The sequence below is a fragment of the Symphalangus syndactylus genome, chromosome 23, assembly GCF_028878055.3.
Source record: "Symphalangus syndactylus isolate Jambi chromosome 23, NHGRI_mSymSyn1-v2.1_pri, whole genome shotgun sequence".
Taxonomy (NCBI): Eukaryota; Metazoa; Chordata; class Mammalia; order Primates; family Hylobatidae; genus Symphalangus; species Symphalangus syndactylus.
This window is the reverse complement of record NC_072445.2, coordinates 52,673,040-52,699,070: the sequence shown is the minus strand read 5'-3', so window position 1 is coordinate 52,699,070 and position 26,031 is coordinate 52,673,040. Positions and strand designations below refer to the sequence as shown.

At 42.2% G+C, this 26,031-nt stretch overlaps 2 protein-coding genes across 18 annotated transcripts in view; one reads left to right on the top strand and one right to left on the bottom strand.

The window, feature by feature from the left end:
• Window positions 1-22,535, top strand: part of KDM1B (lysine demethylase 1B) — a 68,679-nt gene extending 46,144 nt beyond the window's left edge. For 6 of the 14 annotated variants that reach the window (XM_063632232.1, XM_063632231.1, XM_063632229.1 and 3 more), the window contains 10 exons: window positions 111-248; window positions 1,153-1,324; window positions 5,189-5,316; window positions 7,061-7,192; window positions 7,795-7,869; window positions 12,496-12,612; window positions 13,686-13,811; window positions 15,027-15,149; window positions 16,448-16,600; window positions 20,618-22,535. In XM_063632232.1, coding sequence (XP_063488302.1) covers window positions 111-248; window positions 1,153-1,324; window positions 5,189-5,316; window positions 7,061-7,192; window positions 7,795-7,869; window positions 12,496-12,612; window positions 13,686-13,811; window positions 15,027-15,149; window positions 16,448-16,600; window positions 20,618-20,701 — 1,248 coding nt within the window. In that variant the 3' untranslated portion in view covers window positions 20,702-22,535. Of the gene's footprint in view, window positions 1-110; window positions 249-1,152; window positions 1,325-5,188; window positions 5,317-7,060; window positions 7,193-7,791; window positions 7,870-12,495; window positions 12,613-13,685; window positions 13,812-15,026; window positions 15,150-16,447; window positions 16,601-20,617 lie in introns of all 14 variants that reach the window. The other 8 variants (XM_063632230.1, XM_063632228.1, XM_055262752.2 and 5 more) reach the window with 3 other exon arrangements.
• Window positions 22,536-22,867: 332 nt separating this feature from the next.
• DEK (DEK proto-oncogene) overlaps window positions 22,868-26,031 on the bottom strand; it is a 39,612-nt gene continuing 36,448 nt past the window's right edge. For 3 of the 4 annotated variants that reach the window (XM_055262755.2, XM_055262756.2, XM_063632234.1), the window contains 2 exons: window positions 24,849-24,917; window positions 22,868-24,410 (listed from right to left, as the gene is read on the bottom strand). In XM_055262755.2, coding sequence (XP_055118730.2) covers window positions 24,399-24,410; window positions 24,849-24,917 — 81 coding nt within the window. In that variant the 3' untranslated portion in view covers window positions 22,868-24,398. Of the gene's footprint in view, window positions 24,918-26,031 lie in introns of all 4 variants that reach the window. The other variant, XM_063632233.1, reaches the window with a different exon arrangement.

Genomic DNA, 26,031 nt, shown 5'->3' with positions numbered 1-26,031 from the left:
ATTAACCAAATATAGAGGCTATTTAACAGTGTCCTTCTACATTTTTATAATACCATGTCTGATATAACTCTTGTGTCCCATTTAGCTTCCCTGACTGTCTGTCTTTTTAGGTGACTGTCCTGGAAGCCAAAGACAGAATTGGAGGCCGAGTCTGGGATGATAAATCTTTTAAAGGCGTCACAGTGGGAAGAGGAGCTCAGATTGTCAATGGGTGTATTAACAACCCAGTAGCATTAATGTGTGAGCAAGTGAGTTTCTTTTAGCTTTGCGTTGTAGATAAAGAAAAACAGTTTCAATTTGCTTGTGTGCAGTATTAATATGCTTCTAAAGTAAATTACATATAACAGCCCCCTCATCTCCTCTGCAAAGTAGTAAGAATTACACTTCTCCCTTTCTGAGAAGGTAGAACTAGAGGATGTAAAAGACATTTTTTCCTTTTTCTAAGCTGTTTAATTTTATTTCCTTGTTATTTGCAGGCCACTTGGTTAGCTCATAATTTTAGAGTTTCCAGATTTAGCATATAAAAATCCAGAATTCTCAGTTAAATTTCACTTTCAGATAAACAAGTAATTTTTTGCCCAAGTATTTCCCAGTATTACATGGGATATTTTACATGCAATATTTGGGACATACTTATACTTTAAAAAATTATATATTACTAATCTGAATGTCATATTTAATGAGGCAGCCTGTCTTTAATCTGGCAGTCTTGCAGAGTTTATTTGAAGAGTTGGTGGGCCCAAGGCTTTTTCCGAAATGTTTACTGATGGTCAGTTCAATTTCAATTTCTGCTGTGAGTGTTTGTGTGTTTGTGTGTTCATTTACATGAGCGTCCACAGAGGAGACAGAATGTTCGAGCAAGGACAGGCAGTGTCTAGCATCTGAAACATTAGCCAAAAAGTTACAGTGGGCATGGCGTAGGAGCTGTTGGTGCCCCTCTCACATTCTCATCAAATAAAATCTTGTAGATTTCATGCTGTTTTTTTTCACTGCCTGACTTTGCTGCCATTCCCTGTGAAGCATATTTAGCTTTATTTTTGAGAGGTATGAGACCATTTTCTCCATGAGAGCTCTGTCTGATTTTCAGCTTAGAACCTGTAAATATTTTTTTCCAGGGAAAATTTTCACCTTCTTATTCTTATTATTTTGAAGCTTGGCATCAGCATGCATAAATTTGGAGAAAGATGTGACTTAATTCAGGAAGGTGGAAGAATAACTGACCCCACTATTGACAAGCGCATGGATTTTCATTTTAATGCTCTCTTGGATGTTGTCTCTGAGTGGAGAAAGGATAAGACTCAGCTCCAAGATGTCCCTTTAGGAGGTATGGGGAGAACGGTGTTCTGATTGTTCCATCTCAGTTTCGTTGTTACCTAAGCTTCATCAGCAGTGGCATCGTTCATTTGCGAGGTCGGATGTCGGCAACAGGGTCGCTCTCCTGAGCATTTCTTTTGGACTGATGGATCCTCCAAGTTCTCAGGGGAGGAGAACTTTTTTTAGGGAGCCTTAGATGCTTGCGGTGTGTACACACACACACACAGACCTTACTTTACACAATAGCTGGTGTTTTACAAAATTGCCTACATGTTTAATTTTAAATTTCCCAGAGTAGCTTACTTTTATGGAAACATGTGGTAAGCCCTGTGTGATAAATCATCACCCTGTAATGTCTTTTCTAGATAAGAGTTTCTGCGTGCCAGGATTTCTTTTTGTCGAGCAGTGAGTTAAGGTTTTTTCCAGTGTATTTTAAGAATGCAAGAGTATTACAGTTTAAGAATTTTAACCTATTAGGCACAGTGGCTCACACCTGTAATCCGAGCATTTGGGAGGCCAAGCGGGGACGATCACTTGAGCCCAGGAGTTCAAGACCAGCCTGGGCAACATAGTGAGCCTTGTGTCTATAAAAAAAAAAGGGTGGGGGGAGGGGGGACAAGCATAGTGGTGATGGTGGTGTGTGTCTGTAGTCCCAGCTACTCGGGAGGCTGAGATAGAAGGATAGCTTTGAGCTGAGGAGGTTGAGGTTCCAGTGAGCTATGATCCCACCACTGCACTCCAGCCTGGGCAACAAAGCAAGACCCTATTTCAAAAAAAAAAAAGGAATTTTAATTCAAAATCTTTTGGGTTTTGTACTTAAATGGGCAATATTAGCCACAACTATTTGGAAAACTTGACCATCCATAGTGGCTCATTTTCACGAGGGTGCCAGCTGAAATTTTACCGTATTGCTTCTTAAATTGATATTTATTTGGCCTACAATTTTGTGACCTGAATGTATTCACCTGTAGTTCTTGGAGGCATGTTGGAGTTTCTTGTAGTGTGAACATTGGAACTCAGTTTGCAAGGTGTTAATTTGCTTCAACTATGTTTCTTTGCAAGAGCTCTCAATTCTTCAGGCTGATATACAGTTCATCTCTGTTTGGAGTAAACTTCTTAATAGCAGAGACTGTGTATCTCTTCTTTTTCTCTATTCCCTCCCCCTCTACTGTGGCAACCCACCACGTCTAAGAGACCTACGCTGTAATCATCCTTAGTAAGTTTTGACTGATATACTATAAGAGAACATTTTCAGAAATATACTCCCGTCAACAGGGATCATTTAAACAAATGTTGCAGTGTCCAGACTAACTCATAGGTTGTTAAATTTCCTGGAGTTGAGAACAGTTATTAGGCTGACATGCAGGATATTCTGAGGACTTGGTTAGTGTTTTGTACCTGTGTTGCAGTCACTGGCTGGAGTTTTCATTACATTTCTTTCAGAGTCACCAGATAAAAATGTTTAATGATAATGCTTTGCCTTACCCTTACCTAGAACAAGCTGTAGGCCAGGCATGATGGTGCGCACCTGTAGTCCCAGCTACTCAGGAGGTGAGAGGATAGCTTGAGTCCAGGAGTTAGAGACTGCGGCGAGCTATGATCCCACCACTGCACCTCAGCTTGGGTGACAGAGTGAGACACTGTCTCACAAACAAAACGAATAAAAAACCCAAGTTGTTAAGGTAGGCTCAGCAATTCTTACTGTGTAAGTGGGTATTTCATCTTATCAATAGCTTGTTTAAAAGCTTTGATAATAGTGCACACATCTCTGTGTAAGGCTATAGTTATATCTTGCCTGTTGGTATCTTAGCTGTCTGAGATCTCATCTTACCAGCACAAAGCTGGGGAAACTCGAATCTAAATACTAAGGGACTAGATTTCATTTCAGAAAGCGCGTGCACTAAAGCTATTTTAAATATTATTTACATAAAAATCACACTCGGCTGGGCGCGGTGGCTCATGCCTGTAATCTCAGCACTTTGGGAGGCCAAGGCGGGTGGATCACCTGAGTTCAGGAGTTCGAGACCAGCCTGGCTAACATGGTGAAACCCCGTCTCTACTAATAATACAAAAATTAGTCGGGCATGGTGGCGCGTGCCTGTAATCCCAAGTACTTGGGAGGCTGAGGCAGGAGAATCACTTGAACCTGGGAGGCAGGGGTTGCAGTGAGACAAGATCAGGCCATTGCACTTCAGTCTTGATGACGAGCGAAACTCTGTCTCCAAAAAAAAAAAAAAAAATCACAGGCCTTTCTCAGTCTGTTTATATTTAATTTTATATACTATCTTAGCAATCTTGGTTCCCCCCCCTCCACAAAACCAACAGGAATGTAGAAACTGCACAGCAGGAAGCGGGGATGGGACTTCTACAAAAGTCACAGAAAGTGGCACAAAGCCCAGGGGTCTAGGAGCAACAAAGCCAGGCACAAATCTGGAGGCCTCTTGGGCATCCGCATGTTACAATCTAGTGCAAGAACTGAACATTTTGATGAAAGCCTTGAGCTGTTCTAAAAAAAAAATTTTGAAGTAACTGATACTCAGTTCTGCTTCTAGTCAGAGAAGTGTGTCACATTCTATAAATTTGGGGACCGGGCGTGGTGGCTCACACCTGTAATCCTAGCACTTCGGGAGGCTGAGGTGGGTAGATTTCTTGAGCTCAGGAGTTTGAGACCAACCTGGGCAACATGGTGAAGCCCGTCTCTACTAAAAATTCAAAAATTAGCTGGGCATAGTGGCGGGCGCCTGTAGTCCCAGCTACTTGGGAGGCCGATTGCTGGAGCCCAGGAAGTTGAGGCTGCAGTGAGTCGGAATGGTGCCACTGCACTCCAGCCTGGGTGACACAGTGAGACCCTGTCTCAGGAAAAAAAAAAAAAAAAAAGAAAAAGAAAACACCAGAAAAAGAAACTTGGAGTCTGTGATACGTGCTTTGGATGGTTGTCATCACTGGAACAGTTGTAAAGAAGTCACCTATACTGAGATGCTTAGAATTAGTCAGATATGAAGCCAGAACCCTCTTCCAGCCCTGCTACAAAGGAATGTAAGACAATAATGAGATTGCGGGGCTGTGTCCATATAGTTACAAGGTCCAGTTGAGTGGGACAGATAAGTAAGGGCTGGAGTTGATGACAGGGAGAAATTCTGGAGGCTTGCCATGGCCCGGTGACGCCCGACCATAAAGAATGGATGGGATTGGGTGGGAGAAGGCATTCCTGTGAGGGAGAGTGGGAGGTCGCAGATCCTGCAGGGTAGGAATTTACCAGGAAAAAGATTCAAAGCAGCACAGCGGAGCCTGTGAGTGGGCAGATCGTAGCTGCTGCCTTTGGAGAGGTTAAAATGTGCTAGCTTTGCCTGGCTGTGGTTGGGGAATTTATTATATAGGCAACCAGTAATTGTAGATATGGAGGCAGAGTGCTGACAGGATACGAGCCCATGATGGAATATTCTTGTTTGGGACAGACTGTAGCCAATAGGTTACAGGTCTCTTAGTTGAGGTGAGATGTTGTAAGCATTGACTTTAAGGTGATGGTAGCAGGACCAGAAAGAGAATGGTAACTTCTGTGTGTGTGCATGTACATCTATGTGTGGGGACAGTTTTTCTGTATCTTGAGCAAAAGAGGAAACCATTTCTCAACTAAGCAAAATTGAGACGTTTCTGAAGATATAGAACTTACATAGCTTTGTTTCCAGTTAAGGTAAACTTTCTCTTCCTGAGAGAAATGGACCTTATCAAGAGATCTTTTCCCGTCTCACTTTACTTGGGAAAAGACTTCGGAAGTTTTGGGTGTTGCTGGGTGACAGGTTGAAAGCAAAGGAGAAGGAATTGGAGAATCTTGTTAAAGCTGTTTTTTTTCTGCTTTGATCCATTCCCATTACAGAAAAGATAGAAGAGATCTACAAGGCATTTATTAAGGAATCTGGTATCCAATTCAGTGAGCTGGAGGGACAGGTGCTTCAGTTCCATCTCAGTAACCTGGAGTACGCCTGTGGCAGCAACCTTCACCAGGTGCGGTTGGGTTTTGTGAAAGGTGTGCTTTGAAAATACTTGGTTTAGGCTGGGCGCGGTGGCTCACGCCTGTAATCCCAGCACTTTGGGAGGCTGAGGTGGGAGGATCATGAGGTTAGGAGATTGAGACCATCCTGGCCAACATGGTAAAACCCCGTCTCTACTAAAATACAAAAAATTAGCCAGGCGTGGTGGCGCACACCTGTACTCCCAGCTACTCGGGAGGCTGAGGCAGGGGAATCACTTGAACCCGGGAGGCGGAGGTCGCAGTGAGCTAAGATCGCACCACTGCACTCCAGCCTGGGGTCTCAAAAAAAAAAAAAAAGAAAAAAATACTTGTATTTTGTGTGTGTGTGTGTGTGTGTGTGTGTGTGTTTTGTGTGTCTAAATATTGAATTTGAGCTGGTTTGGATAAACAGGAAAGAATGATTCTGCTTAAAAGTTTTTGAAAACCATGACTTCTAAGCATATTAACCCCACAGTGGTTTTGGTTGTTTTTTAAACTTTTTTTTTTAAGCAAGAGAAACTCTTCTTCAGATAATGCTTGTGAAAGAAGCTCAATACATAAAAACAAAGGAAGAGGCTGGGTGCAGTGGCTCCCCTCTGTAATCCCAGCACTTTGAGAGGCCAAGACAGGCGGATTGTTTGAGCCCAGGAGTTCAAGACCATCCTGGGCAACATGGCAAAACCCTGTCTCTACAAAACATACAAAAAATTAGCTGGGCTTAGTGACATGTGCCTGTAGTCCCAGCTATATGGGAGGCTGAGGTGGGAGCACTGTTTGATCCTGGGAGGTCAAAGCTGCAGTTAGCTGTGATGGTGCTACCACACTGCTGCCTGGGCGATAGAGTGAGACCCTGTCTAGGGGGAAAAAAAAGAAATCAATCACTCCAAAGGAAGGAGGGCTATTGGGCTGAATCAGAGCAGGGTCTCGTATATTTTTCTTATTTTTTGTAGAGATGGGGTCTTGCCATGTTGCCAAGTCTGGTCTTGAACTCCTGGCCTCACGTGATCCTCCTGCCTTGGCCTTCCAAAATGCTGGGATTAGAGGCATGAGCCACTGCACCAGGACTTGTCTCTTTACCCTCCTTTCCCTGCCCTCTGCAGAGGGCCTTGGGTCAATTCAGTGGAACCATGGAGTCTAAAACACTGCTCTCAAGAAGCCAAAATAGAATATCCTTGCAAGTCTGGTCTGTTTACCTTGTTAAAGTAAATTTAAGCTTGCCTAACTCATTTAACCAACTGTGAACTTAATACTCCAGTACTCTGTATTTTGAATAGAACTCCACGGATGATTTCAGAGGCCCCTTTGGGACCTCTCCATTTCCACTTGGTTCTGCATTGTGATTGGAATCATGCTGTTTTCCAAAATCGTGCAGGGTTTCTACTCTGTAGAGCTTCCATGTTGAGGACAGATAGCATATTTATATATGTTGATCAGATACAGTTTTACCCTTATAGAATTCTACTTTGCCAGAGTTGTCAATATAGAAAATCAGCTTCTATTTTTATCAAGGAGTGGTACCCATGCCCAAGTCATATAGACCTTTTGTTCTCAAATAAACTTTCCTCAAATAAAATTATCGAGATTTCCTCCCCCCAATGGTGGGCTCTGCCTGGGCTGGTCTGCCTGTCCCCTGCCCTCCTGCCGTGGTGGCTGTTCCCACCTGGAGCTCCTCGTATTGGCTCTCAGGCACAGGTGCAAGGATTTACACTGCTGTGTCCCCCACCTCTCGTTTCCCAGGTATCTGCTCGCTCCTGGGACCACAATGAATTCTTTGCCCAGTTTGCTGGTGACCACACTCTGCTAACTCCCGGGTACTCGGTGATAATTGAAAAACTGGCAGAAGGGCTCGACATTCGACTCAAATCTCCAGTGAGTATCAACTGCTGGGAGGCTCTGGCTCGCCTTGTTTGGAGAGGATGTGAAGTTCTGGGCATGTGGCTCACGCAGGAGAACGGGGCTGGCTTTGGTGTTGAGCCAGAGTCTGGAAGTACTTTTGTGGCTCATTCGTAGCCTGTGTAGCATTATCCATGTCAGTGAGGCAGCTGCTGCTGCTTGGAAACCGTAGTGGCCCCAGTGCATTTCTATTAAGAAGAAGGTATTCAAATTGCTTCACAACCTTTCTAACCCAGTGGTTATTTTCACTTTAAAATTTTCCCTTCAAATCTTTGTCTCAGTGCATTTGTATTGTGTGTTATTGTAATCATGGGGGTGATTACTTAACTGTATTTCCCTTCACATCATATTATAACTATTTTCTATATTCCGACACAGTGTTTATTTTGTATATTCTGACACAGTATAAATTCTAACTCCCTGAGTTCAGCTGTAACAACGGTTTAGATCTCTGAATGCCAGGAAAAGATTCCCCTTAGCCTTGGAGAGATGTAAATTCATGAAATATGAGAATCGGAAAGGATCCTGGATCACATGGCTCCATCCCTCACTTTTTTTCATAATTGCTTTTTGAGCAGGTGCAGAGTATTGATTATTCTGGAGATGAAGTGCAGGTTACCACTACAGATGGCACAGGGTATTCTGCACAAAAGGTAAGAGCTAGGGCAGTACAAGGGTGGGTAGAAACCTTTGCTGCCGGGGGCTTGGAGGGAAGGAGAAATCTTTCCTATCACGGAGTTTTTCTTTGGGAATCTGCCTGGACCCTTGTTGGATTTCTGGTAAGTTATGTATCTCCACTTAATTGTATGTAGATATGCAAAGCCGATTTCATTGCTCTAACACTGTATAGACTCATGGCAGTTGGAATTCTGAATTGTGTTCCTTGAGGTGAGTTCTAGGGCACATTAGTCCTGAGAGTTGAACAAGAAAAAAAATTCCATGGCCAAATAAGTTTGGCAAGACCAAGTTTGGGAAGTATTGTGTACGATACTCTACTTTTAGGATTAAATAGGAGTTGTATAGGGTTAAATAGAAGTATGTGTATATATATATATTTTTTTTGTTTGTTTGTTTGTTTTTTTGTTTGGTTTTTTTTGAGACGGAGTCTCGCTCTGTCGCCCAGGCTGGAGTGCAGTGGCGCGAACTTGGCTCACTGCAAGCTCTGCCTCCCGGGTTCACGCCATTCTCCTGCCTCAGCCTCCCAAGTAGCTGGGACTACAGGCACCCACCATCATGCCTGACTAATTTTTTTTTTGTGTGTGTGTTTTTTAGTAGAGATGGGGTTTCACCGTGTTAGCCAGGATGGTCTCAATCTTCTGACCTCATGATCCGCCCGTCTTGGCCTCCCAAAGTGCTGGGATTACAGGCGTGAGTCACTGCGCCCTGCCGAAATAGAAGTATATTAAAGGCTCTGAGAAGTCCTGCATTAAAGAAGTCTATTTTACTTCATTAAAGAGATCTATTTTACTTTTATTCTGTGCTCTCCACATTTTTTTTAACCACAGAATCCTTTTTCAGATCAAGAAAGTTCTGTTTTCATCTTGAAATCTTGAAACTATCAGAAGTACTTTCATATGGCTTCAATTTTTTGTAAACAGCTTTAGTAGGTGAACAGTACAAGGTACTGTTGAATCGAATGCCTGAAATCACACTGAGATTTATAGTATTGGAGAATAAAGGTGCCTCCATGGGGTAGAGGGGATTTAGTAAACCTTGAAAATTTAAGTTTAGTTATATCTTAAGTGACTGTGAAAAAAATATAATTGATGAACTATCACTAGTTCCTAGACTAGCTGTGCTTCCTACACTTCAGGTATCGAAAACTTATTTCATAGTCCTTGATTTTCTTTTTCTTTTTTTTTTTTTTTTTTTTTTTCTTTTTTGAGACGGAGTCTCGCTCTGTCGCCCAGGCTGGAGTGCAGTGGCGCGATCTCGGCTCACTGCAAGCTCCGCCTCCCGGGTTCACGCCATTCTCCTGCCTCAGCCTCTCCGAGTAGCTGGGACTACAGGCGCCCGCCACCACGCCCGGCTAATTTTTTTGTATTTTTAGTAGAGACGGGGTTTCACCGTGGTCTCGATCTCCTGACCTTGTGATCCTCCCGCCTCGGCCTCCCAAAGTGCTGGGATTACAAGCGTGAGCCACCACGCCCGGCCAGTCCTTGATTTTCATACAGAAATAAAGGACTGCCTGTCACATGGGAAAGACAGGTCTAGGGAATGAGTTAGTTGGGGTAGGGGGTCCTAGCATTATTCCTGCCATTAACCAACTAGGAGATTTTGGGCAGCAATCCCTGGGCTGCACGTCAGAATCACCTGGGAGGTGCTTACAAAGAAAGGTTGCAATGCCCCACCCTGATACATTCTTGTTGAATTGGCCTCGACTTTTTGTTTATTTTTTTCAGAGACAGGGTCTCAGTCTGTCATCCAGGCTGGAGTGCAGTGGCACAGTCATAGCTCACTGTAGCCTCGAGCACCTGGGTTCAAGGGATCCTCTCACCTGAGCCTCCCTCGAGTAGCTGGGACTACAGGCATGCCCCACCATGCCCGGCTAGTCATGTTTTTAAAGCTTCTCAAGTGATTCCAGTGTGCAGCCGTGGTTGAGAACCTTGTCTGCAGTGACCTTTTCTGTAAGCTCTTAATAGGTTCTGCCTGGTGATAAACTGTGTTTAAAAATACTACCTTTTAAAATTGCAAGTCACCCGACAGTTCCGCCTCTGCTGTTCTGTGGCTCCACTTCTTGGTGTCCAGGACAGCAAGCTGGTTATAACTCCCCTGCTTTGTTACTCTCTGCCTGACCCTGGCCAGTACTTGTGCGTTTCTGTGTTTGTATTCCAGCCTTCTGGAGAAATTAGGGCACAGCTTCTGGCTGCACTTTGAAATGTTTAAAACAAATATTTTTATTGTAGCTAGCACGCATCACAGTTTGCATTGGAAGTTTCCCCAAACTTGTAAGAGAAAAATTTTCAACCCAACGTGATAGACCGATGAACCTCTGGCAAACTAACTAGGTCTAGGCTGCCTCCATTGACATCTCGCTTTCGTTCCTTACTAGGATGTGTTTATATCATTTGCCTTGTTGTTTGCCCAAGGTTTTTTGTTTTGTTTTTTTTTTGTTTTTTTTTTTGTTTTTTTTTTTACAGGGTCTTATTCTGTTGCCCAAGCTGGAGTGCAGTGGTGCAGCTTGTAGCTCACAGCAGCCTCGAACTCATGGGCTTGAGCAGTGCTCCCGCCTCAGCCTCCTGTGTAACTGGGACCACAGGCACATGCCACCACACTCAGCTAATTAAAAATTTTTTTTTTGTAGAGATAGTGTTTCCCTGTGTTGTCCAGGCTGGTCTTGAACTCGTGGTCTTAAGCAATCCTCTCGCCTCGGCCTCCCAAAGTGCTGGGATTATGGTGTGAGCCACTGCACCTGGGCTACTCAAGTTCTTATGCTTTTTAGTGCTATTTTGTCATTAAGAAAACATCTAGATTTGTGGGCATGGGTGGCTCACGCCTGTAATCACAGCACTTTGAGAGGCTGAAGCGAGAAGATGGCTTGAGGCCAGGAGTTTGAGACCAGCCTGGGCAACATGGTGAGACCCCATCTCTACCAAACATAAAAAAATTAGCTGGGCATGGTGCTGCACACCCATGGTCCCAGCTACTCCAAGAAGCTGAGGCAAGAGGATCACTTGAGCCCAGGAGTTTGAGGCTGGAGTTTGAGCCCAGGAGTTGGAGAATGCACTCCAGCCGGGGCAACACAGCAAGACCCTGTCTTTCTAAAAAAAAAAAAAGGGAAAAAAATCTAGATTTTATTTATTTTCTTGCAGTTCTTATATGTAATTTAATTGGATAGTAATTGGTTTTTTGTTGTGGTCTGCCTCATTTTTTTGGTTGCATGGTAATTATCTGTAAATAGATTATAAACTTCTTGATGATAGAGAACATATTTTATACTTTATAAAATTTTCATGTGGCAGAAAATAGTGACGAAATCACAGAACTCTGAGCTTCCTGTGATCCTAGAATTGAGAGTTAAGCCAAATATACAAAATCTTTGAAGCCTCAGGTAGATTGGGTGCTTGGTCTTCAACTCCATTCCACTCTGATCCTAGGGTGTCATTCTGTACTGCAGATATTAGAAAGTAAATACACACACTCTTCCCCAACTCCCTACAGCAGGTTTCTAAACATCCATCCAGCCCAGCCAATCTGATGCACTGGCATGAGATTTAGAAGGTGTAGGTTGACTTTTGCTTCCCTTCTGCTGCCTCTGTTGAGAGCACACAATGGTGGAGGTGTTTGGTTCTTCTGCAGCAGGGTTCATGAAAGTTTCAGGGTTTAGTCAGTAACCACAAGTCAAGAAGGAGACCGTAAGGCATGCATGTTGCTGGTGCACGTGGTTCTGTATGTGGCAGGATTCTGGAGCTGGCAGTAGTAGTAATGGCGTCCTGATTGTAGCAACGATAATGGGGTCTGGAGCCAGAAATGTCCAATTCCTAATGTTTGTGATGTGCATCACCACTTCTGAAGCATATTGATGCATCTTGTAAATTTTAGTTTTAAAGCATCACCCTGATTCTCAGAGGTTAGTGGGGCAGATAGTACCTTCATTTTATAGATGTATGGCAGAGATGAGTGGCAGGCTTGGCCACACAGTAGAATGTATCAGGAATGATGCATAAAGTTCTGACTCCATAGTTAGGGCTCTTTCCTCCTCAAGTACTGCTTTTCAGGGTTGGGTTCTGCTGACTCCTTTTTTTTTTTTTTTTTTTTTTTGAGACAGTCTCGCTCTGTCGCCCAGGCTGGAGTGTAGTGGCGTGATCTCGGCTCACTGCAACCTCCGCCTCCCAGGTTCAAGAGATTCTCCCGCCTCAGCTTCCCAAGTATCTGCCACTACAGGCACCTGCCACCACGCCCAGCTAATTTTTGTATTTTTGTAGAGACTGGTTTCACCATGTTGGCCAGGCTGGTCTTGAACTCCTGACCTCAGGTGACCTGCCCGCCTCGGCCTCTCAAAGTGCTGGGATTACAGGCGTGAGCCACCGCACCTGGCCTCTGCTGACTCTTATCTATGATTATTATTAGCCATCAGGACCTTTTTTGCAAATTCTTCCCTGTGGTTGCCACTTCTGCTTAGCCAGGCATTGGCACCCTTGTGCAGTGAACAACCTGCAGAGCTGCACATGGCAGCCCTTGTTCTTGCCAGTATAACAGCATGGGTTGTTGATACCAGTGTAGTTGTAGTGTGAGGTTCTGTTGCTGTTTGTGTGTTAACTGTTAATTATTTTCCACAGGTATTAGTCACTGTACCACTGGCCTTACTACAGAAAGGTGCCATTCAGTTTAATCCACCGTTGTCAGAGAAGAAGATGAAGGCTATCAACAGCTTAGGTGCAGGCATCATTGAAAAGGTGACTTAAATGACTTCATCCTCAGAAGAAAGAGATTAATGTCAGATGATAGATGTTAACTTCTGATATGGAGAAGTAGTGGGTACTATCTGAATACAAATAAAACTCAAAGATTTCCTTTTCATTTGAGTAATTGTTCATGAAGAACACAAAAGAATATTATCAAAACGAAAGGGGGAGAGCTGGCTGAGGTCTGTGAGTTTTGACGTTAGGAGAAAGAATCTTGTTATTCAGAATTTGAATTTGGTTTAAGCAATTCTTTTATCCTCTTTTTTTTTTTTTTTTTTTTTTTTTTTACCCCTTCTGCTTGCTTTCTTGTCTGCTTTCCACTCATTGGCCCCAGTGAGGACAGTGGTTTATTTCTCCTGCCTTTAATATCTCCTGTAGCAGAATGGGCCAGTGCTGCAGCAGATTCTGACAGACTTATGAGTAGTGAGAGTTTAACTTAGGGACATACGCCCAGGAGTGAGTCTTAGGAATGCTGGGCATCTTCAGACTAGCTTGTAGGTTGCCAGTGGGTTCCATTATCCATGGGAATGGAACTGAGTGGCATCAAAAGCAAGGAGCTGGGCTGGGCACAGTGGCTCATGCCTGTAATCCCAGCACTTTGGGAAGCTGAGGAGGACGGATCACCTGAGGTCAGGAGTTCGAGACCAGCCTGACCAACATGGTGAAACCTCATCTCTACCAAAAATACAAAATTAGCTGGGCATGGTGGTGTGCACCTGTAATCCCAGCTACTTGGGATGCTGAAGCAGGAGAATCACTTGAAACCAGAAAATAGAGGCTGCAGTGAGCCAAGATCACTCCATTGCACACCCAGCTGGGCAACAAGAGCGAAACTCCGTCTCAAAAAAAAAAAAAAACCCCAAAAAACACAAAACAAAACAAAAAACAACCAAGGAGTTCACAAGGGAAAAAAGGAGGTGAGGAGAATGGAAAGAGCGGTATTTGGGGTTGTTCTTTCAGGCAGTGTGTTTGTTTTGGAGTAGAGCTACAGGTTGCTGCTTAGAGATTGCCTGTGGTTTTGTGACGACAAACACCTAACCATCTTTCTTCTGCTCACTTTGCAGATTGCCTTGCAATTTCCATATAGATTTTGGGACAGTAAAGTTCAAGGGGCTGACTTTTTTGGTCACGTTCCTCCCAGTGCCAGCAAGCGAGGACTTTTTGCCGTGTTCTATGACATGGATCCCCAGGTAAAATCATTCAAGAACTGTGGTTTGAATTTCCATCTTAAAGTTTAGAATTTGATGTGATAATTACTCACCTATCAAGCTCAGGAACTAACGAACATCATGGAGACCCTGGGTCTATGTTTATATTCTGGGAGGACACTTGGACTGAACATTTTCCTATAGGAAAGGAGCCCCAGTATTTGCTATGTCTTCGTGAAGTCCTCATGTTGCTCCCTGGGACATGAATTGGATGCTTGTGGAAACTGTCATTTCAGGCTGTAGGGGAATTCCTCATAGGTGAAGTTGGAGATGGCAGAGTCAATGAGTGGTGCTTGAAACTTCCTCTGTGAGGGTCCTCTAGGGAGCTGGGAAGGGGTGTATGATTGGTGAGGGAGGGTGTGAGTGTCAGCAGATGTGAGAGCTGAGGGAAGGAAGGAGAGAGGAGAATGGCATACCCAGAGCTGGACGGTGGTGGTCACTTTCCCTGCCGTCATGTTGCTGCCACATGAAAGAATCGCAGCTATTTCTGACTTTCAGTTTCAAGAAACTTTGTCTTAAAAGGTTTCACATAGGAGCTGAGGGCAGATTTTCTTTACCATTTGAGGTTTTTTTTTTTTTCCCATTGTTTTATCTGCAGATTTTCCTTCTCTATCTCTTTCTACTTCTTCCGAAGCAAGCTTTAATTAGTGAACAGCCAAGGGAACCCTAAAGTTGCTATTTACATTTCTGAGTGTTTTTTTTTCCCCAGCAGGAAGCAATAGAGTGGATGGATGAGTAATGCGTGTTTGCGAGGAAAATGGACTGGCGAGTGACGTGAGGATAAGGGGCAGCCAGAAATAGTGAAATTTAACTTGTGTGAGTGAGGCTCTTGGCTGGGTGCAGTGGCTCATGCCTGTAATCCCAGCACTTTGGGAGGCCGAGGTGGGCGGATCACCTGAGGTCAGGAGTTTGAGACCAGCCTGGCCAACATGGTGAAACCCCGTCTCTACTAAAAATACAAAAATTAGCTGGGCATGGTGGCAGATGCCTGTAATCCCAGCTACTCAGGAGGCTGAGGCAGGAGAGTCACTTGAACCTGGGAGGTGGAGGTTGCAGTGAGCCGAGATTGTGCCATTGCACTCCAGCCTGGGCTACAGAGCAAAACTCTGTCTCATTTAAAAAAAAAAAAAAAGAGGCCCTTATCTGTGGGAGCTGAGCACTCAGAGACCTCCTGCTTTTTCCCTTTCATGTCTCCAGAAGAAGCACAGCGTGCTGATGTCTGTGATTGCTGGGGAGGCAGTTGCATCCGTGAGGACCCTGGACGACAAACAGGTGCTGCAGCAGTGCATGGCCACGCTCCGGGAGCTATTCAAGGAGCAGGTGAGAGAGAGGAAGCCCTCCCTGAAAGGGGAAAGCCGTGCTTGCTATCCAGAGCAGGTGTGAAGCCCAAGCAGCCAGCGTCACTGAGAATCACGGGAAGAAAGGCAGGGGCCACAGTCTTCTTTCTTTTAGAGTCCCACTGCCCACCTCAGCACTGAGATTAGTCTCTGAGGGCTGTCATCACAGAGTACCGCAGACTGGGGCTGCCTTAGACAACAGAAACTTATTCCTTACAGTTTTGGAGGCTGGAAGCTTGAGATTGAGGTGTCGGCAGGGTTGGTTTCTCCTGGGTCCTCTCTGCTTGGCTGGTAGATGCCGTCTTCTTCCTGTGTCCTCAATGGGTTTCCCTCTGTGTGTGTCTGTGTCTTCATCTCCTCTTCTTACGAGGACACAAATCAGGTTAGATTAAGGCTTACCCCGGTGACCTCACTTTAAAGTAATTACCCGATGGAGACCATATCACGAAATACAGTCACATTCTGAGTCACTGAGGGTTAGGGTGTCCACATAGGAATTTGAGGGGGACATGGTTCTGCCTGTAAAAGTGCCCTGTACCTTTTTTTACACAGTTGTCTTCCTTCCCTTTTTTTCTTCTCACATCATACACACTTCCCCTTTTTTTTTTTTTGTAAGGATATAAAAGGCTCAGTGTTTTCTACATGGATTCTATATTTACTGAAGCCCTAGAAGCTTTGACTACAGCTTTCCTTTTAAGAAGAGGCTTGTCCAGCTTTTTTTTTTAATATCCCACACATGCAGATAGTCTCTTTTCTCCAAGGAGCTCAGGATACTTTGTTTGCCAGTGTACTAAATCTCACCATCTCTGGAGATTTGTAAATGGCCATGGCTTATATCTTTTTGAAATAAAGGAGTAGAAATAGAAGTGAAATGACTCAAAAGTTACATAAAGAGAAAGGGGCATTCAGATATGCTGCTTATTTTATTTCATTTTAATTTATTTATTTTTGAGACGGAGTCTCACTCTTTGGCCCAGGCTGGAGTGCAGTGGCGCCATCTCGGCTCACTGCAAGCTTCGCCTCCCGGGTTCACGCCATTCTCCTCACTCAACCTCCTGAGTAGGTGGGACTACAGGCACCCGCCATCACGCCTGGCTAATTTTTCTAGTTTTAGTAGAGACAGGGTTTCACCGTGTTAACCAGGATGGTCTTGATCTCCTGACCTTCTGATCCGCCCGCCTTAGCCTCCCAAAGTGCTGGGATTACAGGTGTGAGCCACTGTGCCTGGCCGTCTATGTCCCTTCTTGATCCTACTTCATAATTCCTTTCTATTGGACATAGGAGGTCCCAGATCCCACAAAGTATTTTGTCACTCGGTGGAGCACAGACCCGTGGATCCAGATGGCATACAGTTTTGTGAGGACAGGTGGAAGTGGGGAGGCCTACGATATCATTGCTGAAGACATTCAAGGAACCATCTTTTTCGCCGGTGAGGTATGGATCTTGATTCCAAACCCAATTATTTGTATTTTGATTCCTTTCTTTCATCTAAAATGATATCTGCCCAGAGTTTAAAAACCAATTCAAATACTGTCGAAAGTCTTATGACCATAGACATCAGAAGCCTTCTCAGTGTCCTCTTCTTGCTCCCAGAGGCAGCCGTTTTTAACCTTCCAACTATTCCTTCTGGACTTCATATTTCAAAAGTGTTTATGTTGCCATCTCTCTTTCTGTTTTTTTGAGACAGGGTCTTGCTCTGTGGCCCAGACTGGAGTGCAGTGGTGCAATCCTAGCTCACTGCAGCCTCAAACTCCCAGGCTCAGGTGACCCTTCCACCTCAGCTACCCAAGTAGCTGGGACTGCAGGCATGTGCCACCAAGCCTGGCTAATTTTTTTTTTTATTTTTTGTAGAGACGAGGTCTGCAATGTTGCTCAGGCTGGTCTCAAACCCGTGGCCTTAAGCAGTCTTCCCACCTCAGCCTCCCAGAGTATTAGGATTACAGGTGTGAGCCACCATGCCTGGCCTATGATGTCATCTTCTGATTTAGCATTAGACAGACATTATTGACTGCCTCCCTGTTGGGTTAAAGACTTAGCCTGTTTAGTCTCTGCACCATTTGCTCAACATGGTTATTTCACACTTTTAATTTAATTGGTATCGGTATTTACACGGCTGTGTAAATGTTGTTTACTGCTGAGCCAAGGTGTCCATTGATACCTTCCTACACAGTTTTGTTTTCTTGGCAGTTACAATGGCTCCTTTGGTCATTAGCTTAATTCCTTTGGTACCTCTCCCCATGTCTCCCATACCCTGCGTTTGTCTCTCATTTACAGTTGACACTGTCTGAGCTGGCCTGCTAGCTCCAATCCTTGAAATGTCCCCTTCCCGAGTCCTCTTCCCTCTGCTCTGGTCCACACTGGTTGACCTCTGAGATTACTGCAGAGTGTCCTCCTGGGTCTATTTAATTTAATTTAATTTAATTATTTTATTTTAAATTTTATTTTATTTTTTTGAGATGGAGTCTCTCTCTGTCGCTCAGGCTGGAGTGCAGTGGCACGATCTCAGCTCACTGCAAGCTTCGCCTCCTGGGTTCATGCCATTCTCCTGCCTCAGCCTCCCAAATAGCTGGGACTACAGGCACCCACCACCACGCCCGGCTAATTTTTTTGTATTTTTAGTAGAGACGGAGTTTCACCGTGTTAGCCAGGATGGTCTTGAGATCTCCTGACCTCATGATCCACCTGCCTCAGCCTCCCAAAGTGCTGGGATTACAGGCGTGAGCCACTGTGCCTGGCCTGGGTCTCTCTTTTTTAAAATCACTCTCCAGCATTGGGCCTTTATTTCCAAGATCCCTCTCTTTCTTGATTTACTTCTGTTGAAAAATGTTTTGCTATTCTGATTTCTGATCCTTTTACTTCATTTTCTTATCTGCTCAAATAAAGATGAGTTTTTTCTCCTTCTTTCTAGAGATTCTGTTCCATATCTTGGAAATTTTGAATTGACCATCTGATTTTTCCTCTTTATTATTATTCATCTCTTATGCTACTTTTGGGGGAGATTTTAAAATCCAACTCTCTAATTGACTTTTAAAATTTTGGCTTTTACTTTATGAGCACTTTCTTGTTTGCAGAATGTTCCCTTTTGGTAGCATCCTCTTGTTATAACTTGTTTCTAAGGTTTTAAAGCTTTGGATGTTTTTGCTTTCCTGCTCCTTCCCTCCCTGGTTTCCTCAGAGTCTCAGAATTCCTATTTTTGTGTGCTGCAGTCTTTGCCTGCTACATGTCCAAATCCCCGATCCATCACTGTTGACTTAGATTCGAGCAAGGCATTTTTTTAAAAGCTTTGTGAAAGCTCCAGCAAGCTTATCAACCAGTGGCCGGATTCCCAAACATCACTATCTGGGAACAGTTAGTTTCCTGTGTGGTGGAAAGTCAGCCCCTGGCACTGTGGGCACTGGAAGCTTCATTGTTAGTTATAAAGGCTTCATTTCACTTCATCCCCATTTCATTTGGTGCTTCGCCCTGATCTCTAAGTCACACCTCTAAGGAGTTGCAGCCGGTCAAGTGGGGAATCTGGTGAGAGATCTATTAATAATTGTTCTTTATAGTCTTTAAGCCAATCCTGTTTTCACCCCTTGCTAACCGCTGCCTCCATGGTTCCTCATACTTCCAATGGCTGAGATTTTCTAAGGATTCTTTGGGATGAATTGGTTTGCTTTTTGTTAAAACCCCTGCCCCCAACCCCAAACTTAAAATGAATTGTTACCACTCTTTCACCTGTGTTCCTACTTTGTTTAATATGGTTTAGAAGTACACGTCTCATTGTTTCATCTAAAATATAGTTAATGTTTTTGTTTACAAAAGAATATATTGGCTGGGTGCGATGGCTTACGCCTGTAATCCCAGGACATTGGGAGGCTGAGACAGGTGTATCACCTGAGGCCAGGAGTTTGAGACCAGCCTGGCCAACATGGTGAAACCCCGTCGCTACTAAAAATACAAAAATCAGCTGGGCATGGTGGTGGGCGCCTGTAGTCCCAGCTACTCAGGAGGCTGGGGTAGAATTGCTTGAACCTGGGAGGCGGAGGTTGCAGTGAGCCAAGATCACAGCACTGCCAAGATCACACCACTGCACTCCAGCCTGGGAGACAGCGTGAGACTCTTTTTCAAACCAAAACAAAAGAATGACATCTAAAAACCAGATGACTTTGATTACTCCTTGGCCTATGAAGACCTTACTCTGTAAGGGGATAAAGGCTGCATGCCAGACAACAAATGTCAGCAGCTTCTGAGAGATGGCTGTTTCAGGCTACTGTGCCTTAGGGTCGTGAACATGGCTTAGATGGCTTCTTGCTTTCCTTTGCTGCAATTACTACCTCGCCTTTTTCTCTTTTTTTTGTTTGAGATGGAGTCTCGCTGTGTCGCACAGGCTGGAGTGCAGTGGCACGATCTTGGCTCGCTGCAACCTCCGCCACCTGGGTTCAAGCGATTCTGCCTCAGGTGGTGTGTGCCACTGTGCCCGGCTAATTTTTTATTTTTTTTAGTAGAGATGAGGTTTCATCATGTTGGTCAGGCTGGTCTCGAACTCCTGACCTCAAATGATCCGCCCACCTCCCAAAGCGTTGGGATTACATGCGTGAGCCACCACGCCTTCTTCTAAAAACCTATTTCTGAGGCTTCCTTCCCTCACTGCCACTTTATCCCCCAACTAGTCACTATATTCCTGCTGATGTAGTCACTCCCCCATTCATTGAAGCCTTTGGCCCCTGGAGGTTTTCCCTTCTACCCAGGCATCAGTTTACGTAACTACACTTCACTTCACCTCTCCATTTCTTATCCTCCATTTTCTGTGGTCTGTTCAGCTCCTCTTCAGCTACCCCTTTTTACATCTCAGACCTTGTCATAATTACTTAATCACTAATCAGGCCTCCTCCTATCCTATCCTCCTGGTTTGCTTATTCTATTCCCACCACAGCCATTCCTTGAGTGAGGTTCTCCTATCATTGAGTCGTTTTACTTCCTCCCAATCCAACAGCCCTCACTCACATTTTGTCTTTTTCTTATTGAATTTACGGTCCCTGGTATATCCTTTGAGTAACTTAACTCTCTACCTATTTTTTCTACCCGTCTAGCAAAACGCCATCTGTGGCTTGGCTGAACTGCCATTCATCTTTTGTACTTGTTTCGCCTGTGATTGTACCAGCTACATTACTTGTCTGATGGGAGGGACTGTGTCTTAATTGTTCTTAACTCTAGTACCTGTCACATATAGATACTTAGTATTTTAAAGAGTGCTGCATAGTACTTCAAGATAGCATACAATGAGTAAATTTGACAATGCATGGCCAGATAACCAGAAAAGTTCCAGTGTTACGATGGGTGAGTGTGAATATGAGTGCATAGGAGTGGCATAAATCTTTGTTAGACCAGATAAAGTCTAACCTTGTTTTACCTTTTGGTATCAACCAATTCTTTATGCATGATCTCAAATTATGTAATTATGTTTTACAGGCAACAAACAGGCATTTCCCACAAACTGTTACAGGGGCATATTTGAGTGGCGTTCGAGAAGCAAGCAAGATTGCGGCATTTTAAGAATTCGGTGGACCCAGCTTTCTTCTGTACCCCAGATGGGAAAATTTGAATCACATGTTAAACCTCAGTTTTATAAGAGGGGGAAAAACCCTCTCTACATAGCAAAACTGAAATGTTTCTAAGGCGATATGGTAATGTAAACCTATTTCATCACTGAAAGCACTGACCTCGAAAATCTATAAGCACTTAGATTTAATTGCATTTTCCATAGGTTCAACTACTGCTGAAAGTCTGGATTTCAGAATAAAGCAGAATGTAAGTTTCAATTGAGGCCATGGATTTGATTGTTCCATGGTTGGAAGTTCCCTTTGGATTTCACATTTTATGTGGCTGATCAATTTTCATACGTTGAGAAACCAAGTCAATCAAGCAGGAATCATTTAAAAACCAGATAAAGCCATGTTTTTCTTCTGTGACAATTTATCAATATCTTTACCAATGAGCCTTAATTTTTATGTAGGTCCAATATTGAGCTTTTACTTAAAATTTAGATAGAACTTTTTTTTGGATACAGCACAAACTCCAGTTGACAGTAAAATGAAGCTTCTAGGTATTTTGTATTGTACATATCTCCTCCCATTGGGTGTTCAAAAGAAATTTAAATTCATGTATCTTTTGTGATAAAATGTTTGATTTGTGCACCCATTGGCAAAACAGGAAAGTTTCCAGATAGGTATTGCATCACTGAGAATGACACACAGATAGTGTGGGCTTCACACTATAGACACAGAATATAGCTTTTTCTTAAAGCCAAATTTGGGTGATAGGACACTCTAAATATCCTTAATTTTGGCAACCACTAGCAAAAAAAACTTGTCAGAATAATTTAATTGAAGCCCCTCTCCACTTCTTATTTAAAAGAACTGATTCAATTGCTAGGAATATTTTTGCAGACTTTTCTTTACAGTATTCCACAGGCAGGTCCACTGGAAAACTGCAGAAAAATGTGAGCTCTCCTAACTAGTACACATTTTATAGGCTATATTTTAAAGGCCTAAGAACATGGCAAGTATTTTATCTTTTTTGAAAAACACTCATGGCAGAAAACAGTTTAATATATCATCTCATTCTAAAATAAACACTGGTTTCAGGGTCTTCAGGATGCCTATTTTGCCAAGAAACTTCAGTATACAGGTTAGAAATATGCTTTTGTTTTTGAACAGTAATTATATTGGTTTGCTTTAAAAAAGGGACTAAATATGACTTTAAAGAGACTTCAAAATATTGAGTATTTTAAAAATTTTAAAGTAGGTCAGTTTAAACGAGTAAATACCTAACACACAATGTGCAGTGAACCTCAGGCATTTAAGACACCTCCCCCACCGCCCGCCCCCCAAAGTGTGGTCCCAAAACAAGCCAACAGCTGTATATCTCAAAGTTAACCCAAGACAACTCTGATATTTAGGTTATTTGTTGAGACTCATTGGTACTGACTGGCAAGTATTCTGCTTTAAAGTAAAGTATCATGTATTAAAATGTTTAGACAGCATGTGTTTTAAAGTGATAAATGCAAAATGTTAAGTTTGAAATGGTTAACAGTAAATTATTATGTTAGTTTCCAGGCACTTGAACTGTGCTACAAGTAGGGGAAAACCTACTTTAAAGTATGGTAAATGTGTGTATTAAACTTCCTATCAAGTGACATACTTCATTTGATTGTTTAAGAAGCCATGGTACTTTTTTCTTGAGTTACTTTGGATATGTTTTTTCAATGCCATCTGAAGATTTTGTAATTGAGTAGCAGTAAATATACAAATTTACAGTGTTTTAACTACAGTTCATGAATAGCTGGTTGTGTAAAACTACTTAATAAAAAACTAGATTTTCAAATGTACTCTGTACTGTAGTGGTGATACATCCATTTAATAAGTGTGTGCACTCACCAAGAACTTTCATACAGAACAACTCCATTTCCTCACTTCCAAATACTCCATGCATCACTACTTACCTTCTTTAAATGGTCATAAAATTAACCTTAATTATTGGTAAGTAAGTTTTGTGAAGTCACTCCAAGAAAATGGTCCATTACCACAAAAGAGTGTTCCAAATTGTATAGGTTATAGGGCTGAATCAATTTAAAAATCCCTTTTCAGAATTATTCACCATAGGGAAGGAAATGCTATATACACCTGTAAGATACCAAATGCAAGAGACTTAAAACACCAGTGATTTAGACTTATTTTTATTGACAAGGTTTATAAGAACAAATATTTAAAATCAAAGGCCAATTATTAGGTCTCATTTAGTTGCTTATTTTGTTCACTTGTATTTACCTTTCCCTAGTGTCGGAGTAACTATCAAGAAATAAACCTGTGAAAATACCTGTTAACATTCAACATATATTTTTATATATTTCTGTTCTATGATGCAAAGATATTTTTCAACACTTAATTGGTACATCAAATGTGTCATTCTGTCATAAACAGCATGTTTTAAAAATTCAGATTTAATAAACTGATTTAAGACAGTAAATTTGAAAGACAAAATTAGTCTCATTCAGGAGTGGTCCATTATGTTGATCATCTAGAATCAACACTGATTAACCAAACTCTAAAAGCCAAGAGCCCCAACTCCAGAGAAACGGTAAATTTCTTTAATGTAAAAGTATATTATTTTTGGGACACACTTTGTCAGATATATCCACGATTGCCTGTACATTATATTCTGGCATTATAATCTGGTACTTTAGTCATAATCATGAAGGTGGCTAGGTTTCCGGTAAATATCAGCATTTTATATGGGCAAAAGCAGTTAATAAAAATCAGTTCATTTACTATAAACCAAATGTGCTTGTACTTAATCCCACCCTTTCCCAAAGTTTTTGAAGCTTTGATAGGTTGATTTTTGGTCTGTCCTTAATATAAAATGTACCTACAGACACTTTTACAGAGTTAATACTAAAATTACAAATTGATGACACTTTCGAGGCAAAGCAGGATAACTGTTCCTTCAGTGTTCCCATCACTGAATTGACTTTCACTGCTCCATCATACTGTCTGGCTGAACACTGACATTCCATAGCCTACAACTATAAAGATACCTACCTATGTGAGTTTAAAAAGTGATCTGCACAAAGAAATAAAAAAACTTTATATACAACGAATTGTTTTTTAAAAATACAAAAATAACATCTGTCACTTTTGTCATGCTGACAATTTGACATATATACACATGCAGGAGAAAAGTTCCAATTCAGTCATCTGGACAACTGTAGCTTGTATATTTTTAATATGATGGACACTGCCGCTGAATTTTCACACTGACAGAGATGTGTATTCAAAATATTTCATATACTAAATACTGCAATCTCTGTGTGTATAAATCTCGGTCATAATAGTTTTTGTTCTACTTGATTAAAAGTATGCCTTAAGCAAGCTAATATTAAGTGCACTAAAAACCACAACAGTTCAAGAATCTATGACCTTATATAAAGAAATCCAAAATGTACAAAATACAACTATAAAAGCAAGGAACAATTAATGCCATGCAAGATTTTAAACTAAAAATGGCATAGAAATGCAATTTAAAACAGCAAACTCAAATTCACATAACACTCAAGATAAAAAGGTCAGCAGTAAGTTCTACTAACGTTGCTTAACAAGGATTTAGAAAAGGAAATACATTCTCTTTGCTGGTATAATGGTATAAATCAGATCTTCAGATCTATGGGAACGAGTCATCTTCTCTGTCCTCTATCTCAAGAAATTAGCTGTAATGAAAGTGAAACATTATTTTGCCATAAATCATAAACCTTTATCCCATTTTTCCCACATCTATTTTACTATTTTGTCCTTCAAAAATCAGTTGAGATCAATACAGAATTATAGCTACCTGCTTATCTTCCCCTCACCTTTGCCTGGTGTACAGGAACTTCCTCAAGTATTTGTGAGAGCAACTTTGAGATGCCCAGCTACCCAGGTACACCATGAGGCCACATCATAATCTGAGTTCAGGTCTTATCACTTATTGTTCAAACTTTAATTTTAAGCTTTAAAGTGGGAATGAGAAGAAATATATTTCCCTATTATGAACAAATGTGAGGATTAAATGTGATATTTAGTGACATGAATATTTTGAAAAATATGGAGTATTTTATGTAATTACTTTTATATTTCTAAAGTCAAACTTGAAAGACTGAAATATTTACCTCTTTTACAGTTGTTTTTATGAAATCTTTTCTTTCAGTTAAATCATAAGTAGGATAATTTTCATAGACCTACGTACAGTGTAAAGGAAAAATAATGTTAAAAGCAGATTTTAAAATCCAGTAATACTGTCTTTGAATAAAATCAGGAAATCACCTACGTGCAAATAGCCACAACCATCCCAACAGTACTCTGGTTCACCCATATGGAATTCTATTCCAAATGAGTATTTTAATAATACTGTATACGATGTAGAAAACTAGCGTGCAAACATTCTCAGTGTTTTCAGGCTGAGAGTTTGGAATGAATTAACAATAAACAAGCCAGATGTGATGGCTCATGCCTGTAATTCCAACACTCTGGGAAACCTAGGTGGGAAGATCACTTGAGCCCAGGAATTCGAAACCAGCCTCAGGCAACCTGGCGAGACCTTGTGTCTACAAAAAATTTAAAAAGTAGCCAGGCATGGTGATGCATGCCTGTAGTCCCAGCTACTGAGGAGGCTGAGGCAGGAGGATGGCTTGGGCCCAGGAGGTTGAGGTTGCAGTGAGCTGTGTTGGTGGCACTGTATCCCAGCCTGGACCACAGAGCAAGACCCTCTCTCAAAAACAAAAAAACCCCCAACAAACATGGGTAAAGAAAACATCTAGATAGATCTTAGATAACGGAACTAAGTTCTTTACGTTGGCAAGTCATCTGCCAAGTGTCTTTTAGAGAAAGCTTCTTTCTTCTCCAACCCTTGTTATTATCCAACACCCTACCTACCGATTCCACAACCTGAAACGCAATGAACTGCTTCCTCTACTCCACTGCTCAGTCCCTCCCTGAAGTTAAATCCTAAGACCCAGGTGGTCTCAAGAGTCCTCTACTCCTAAAATTTGACTCTAAATTTCTCCCTTTTGTCAATTTTCTCAGTCCTATTATACTTGCTGCTTGATTCAGGTCCTGACTCTATAAGCTCACAGTCTGTAAGCACCCTGCAGGCTTTACTTCCACTGTATAGTTCAGGGTCAGCAACTTTTTCTGTAAAGGGCTAGATGGTACAAATAGTTTCAACTTTGCCACTCAGTTTCTACTCAACTATGCGTTGTAATGGCAATGCTGCCATAGACAATAGTTAAATTAATAGATGTGGCTGTATTACAATAAAATTTTGCTTACAAAACCAGGTGACAAAGATAGAAT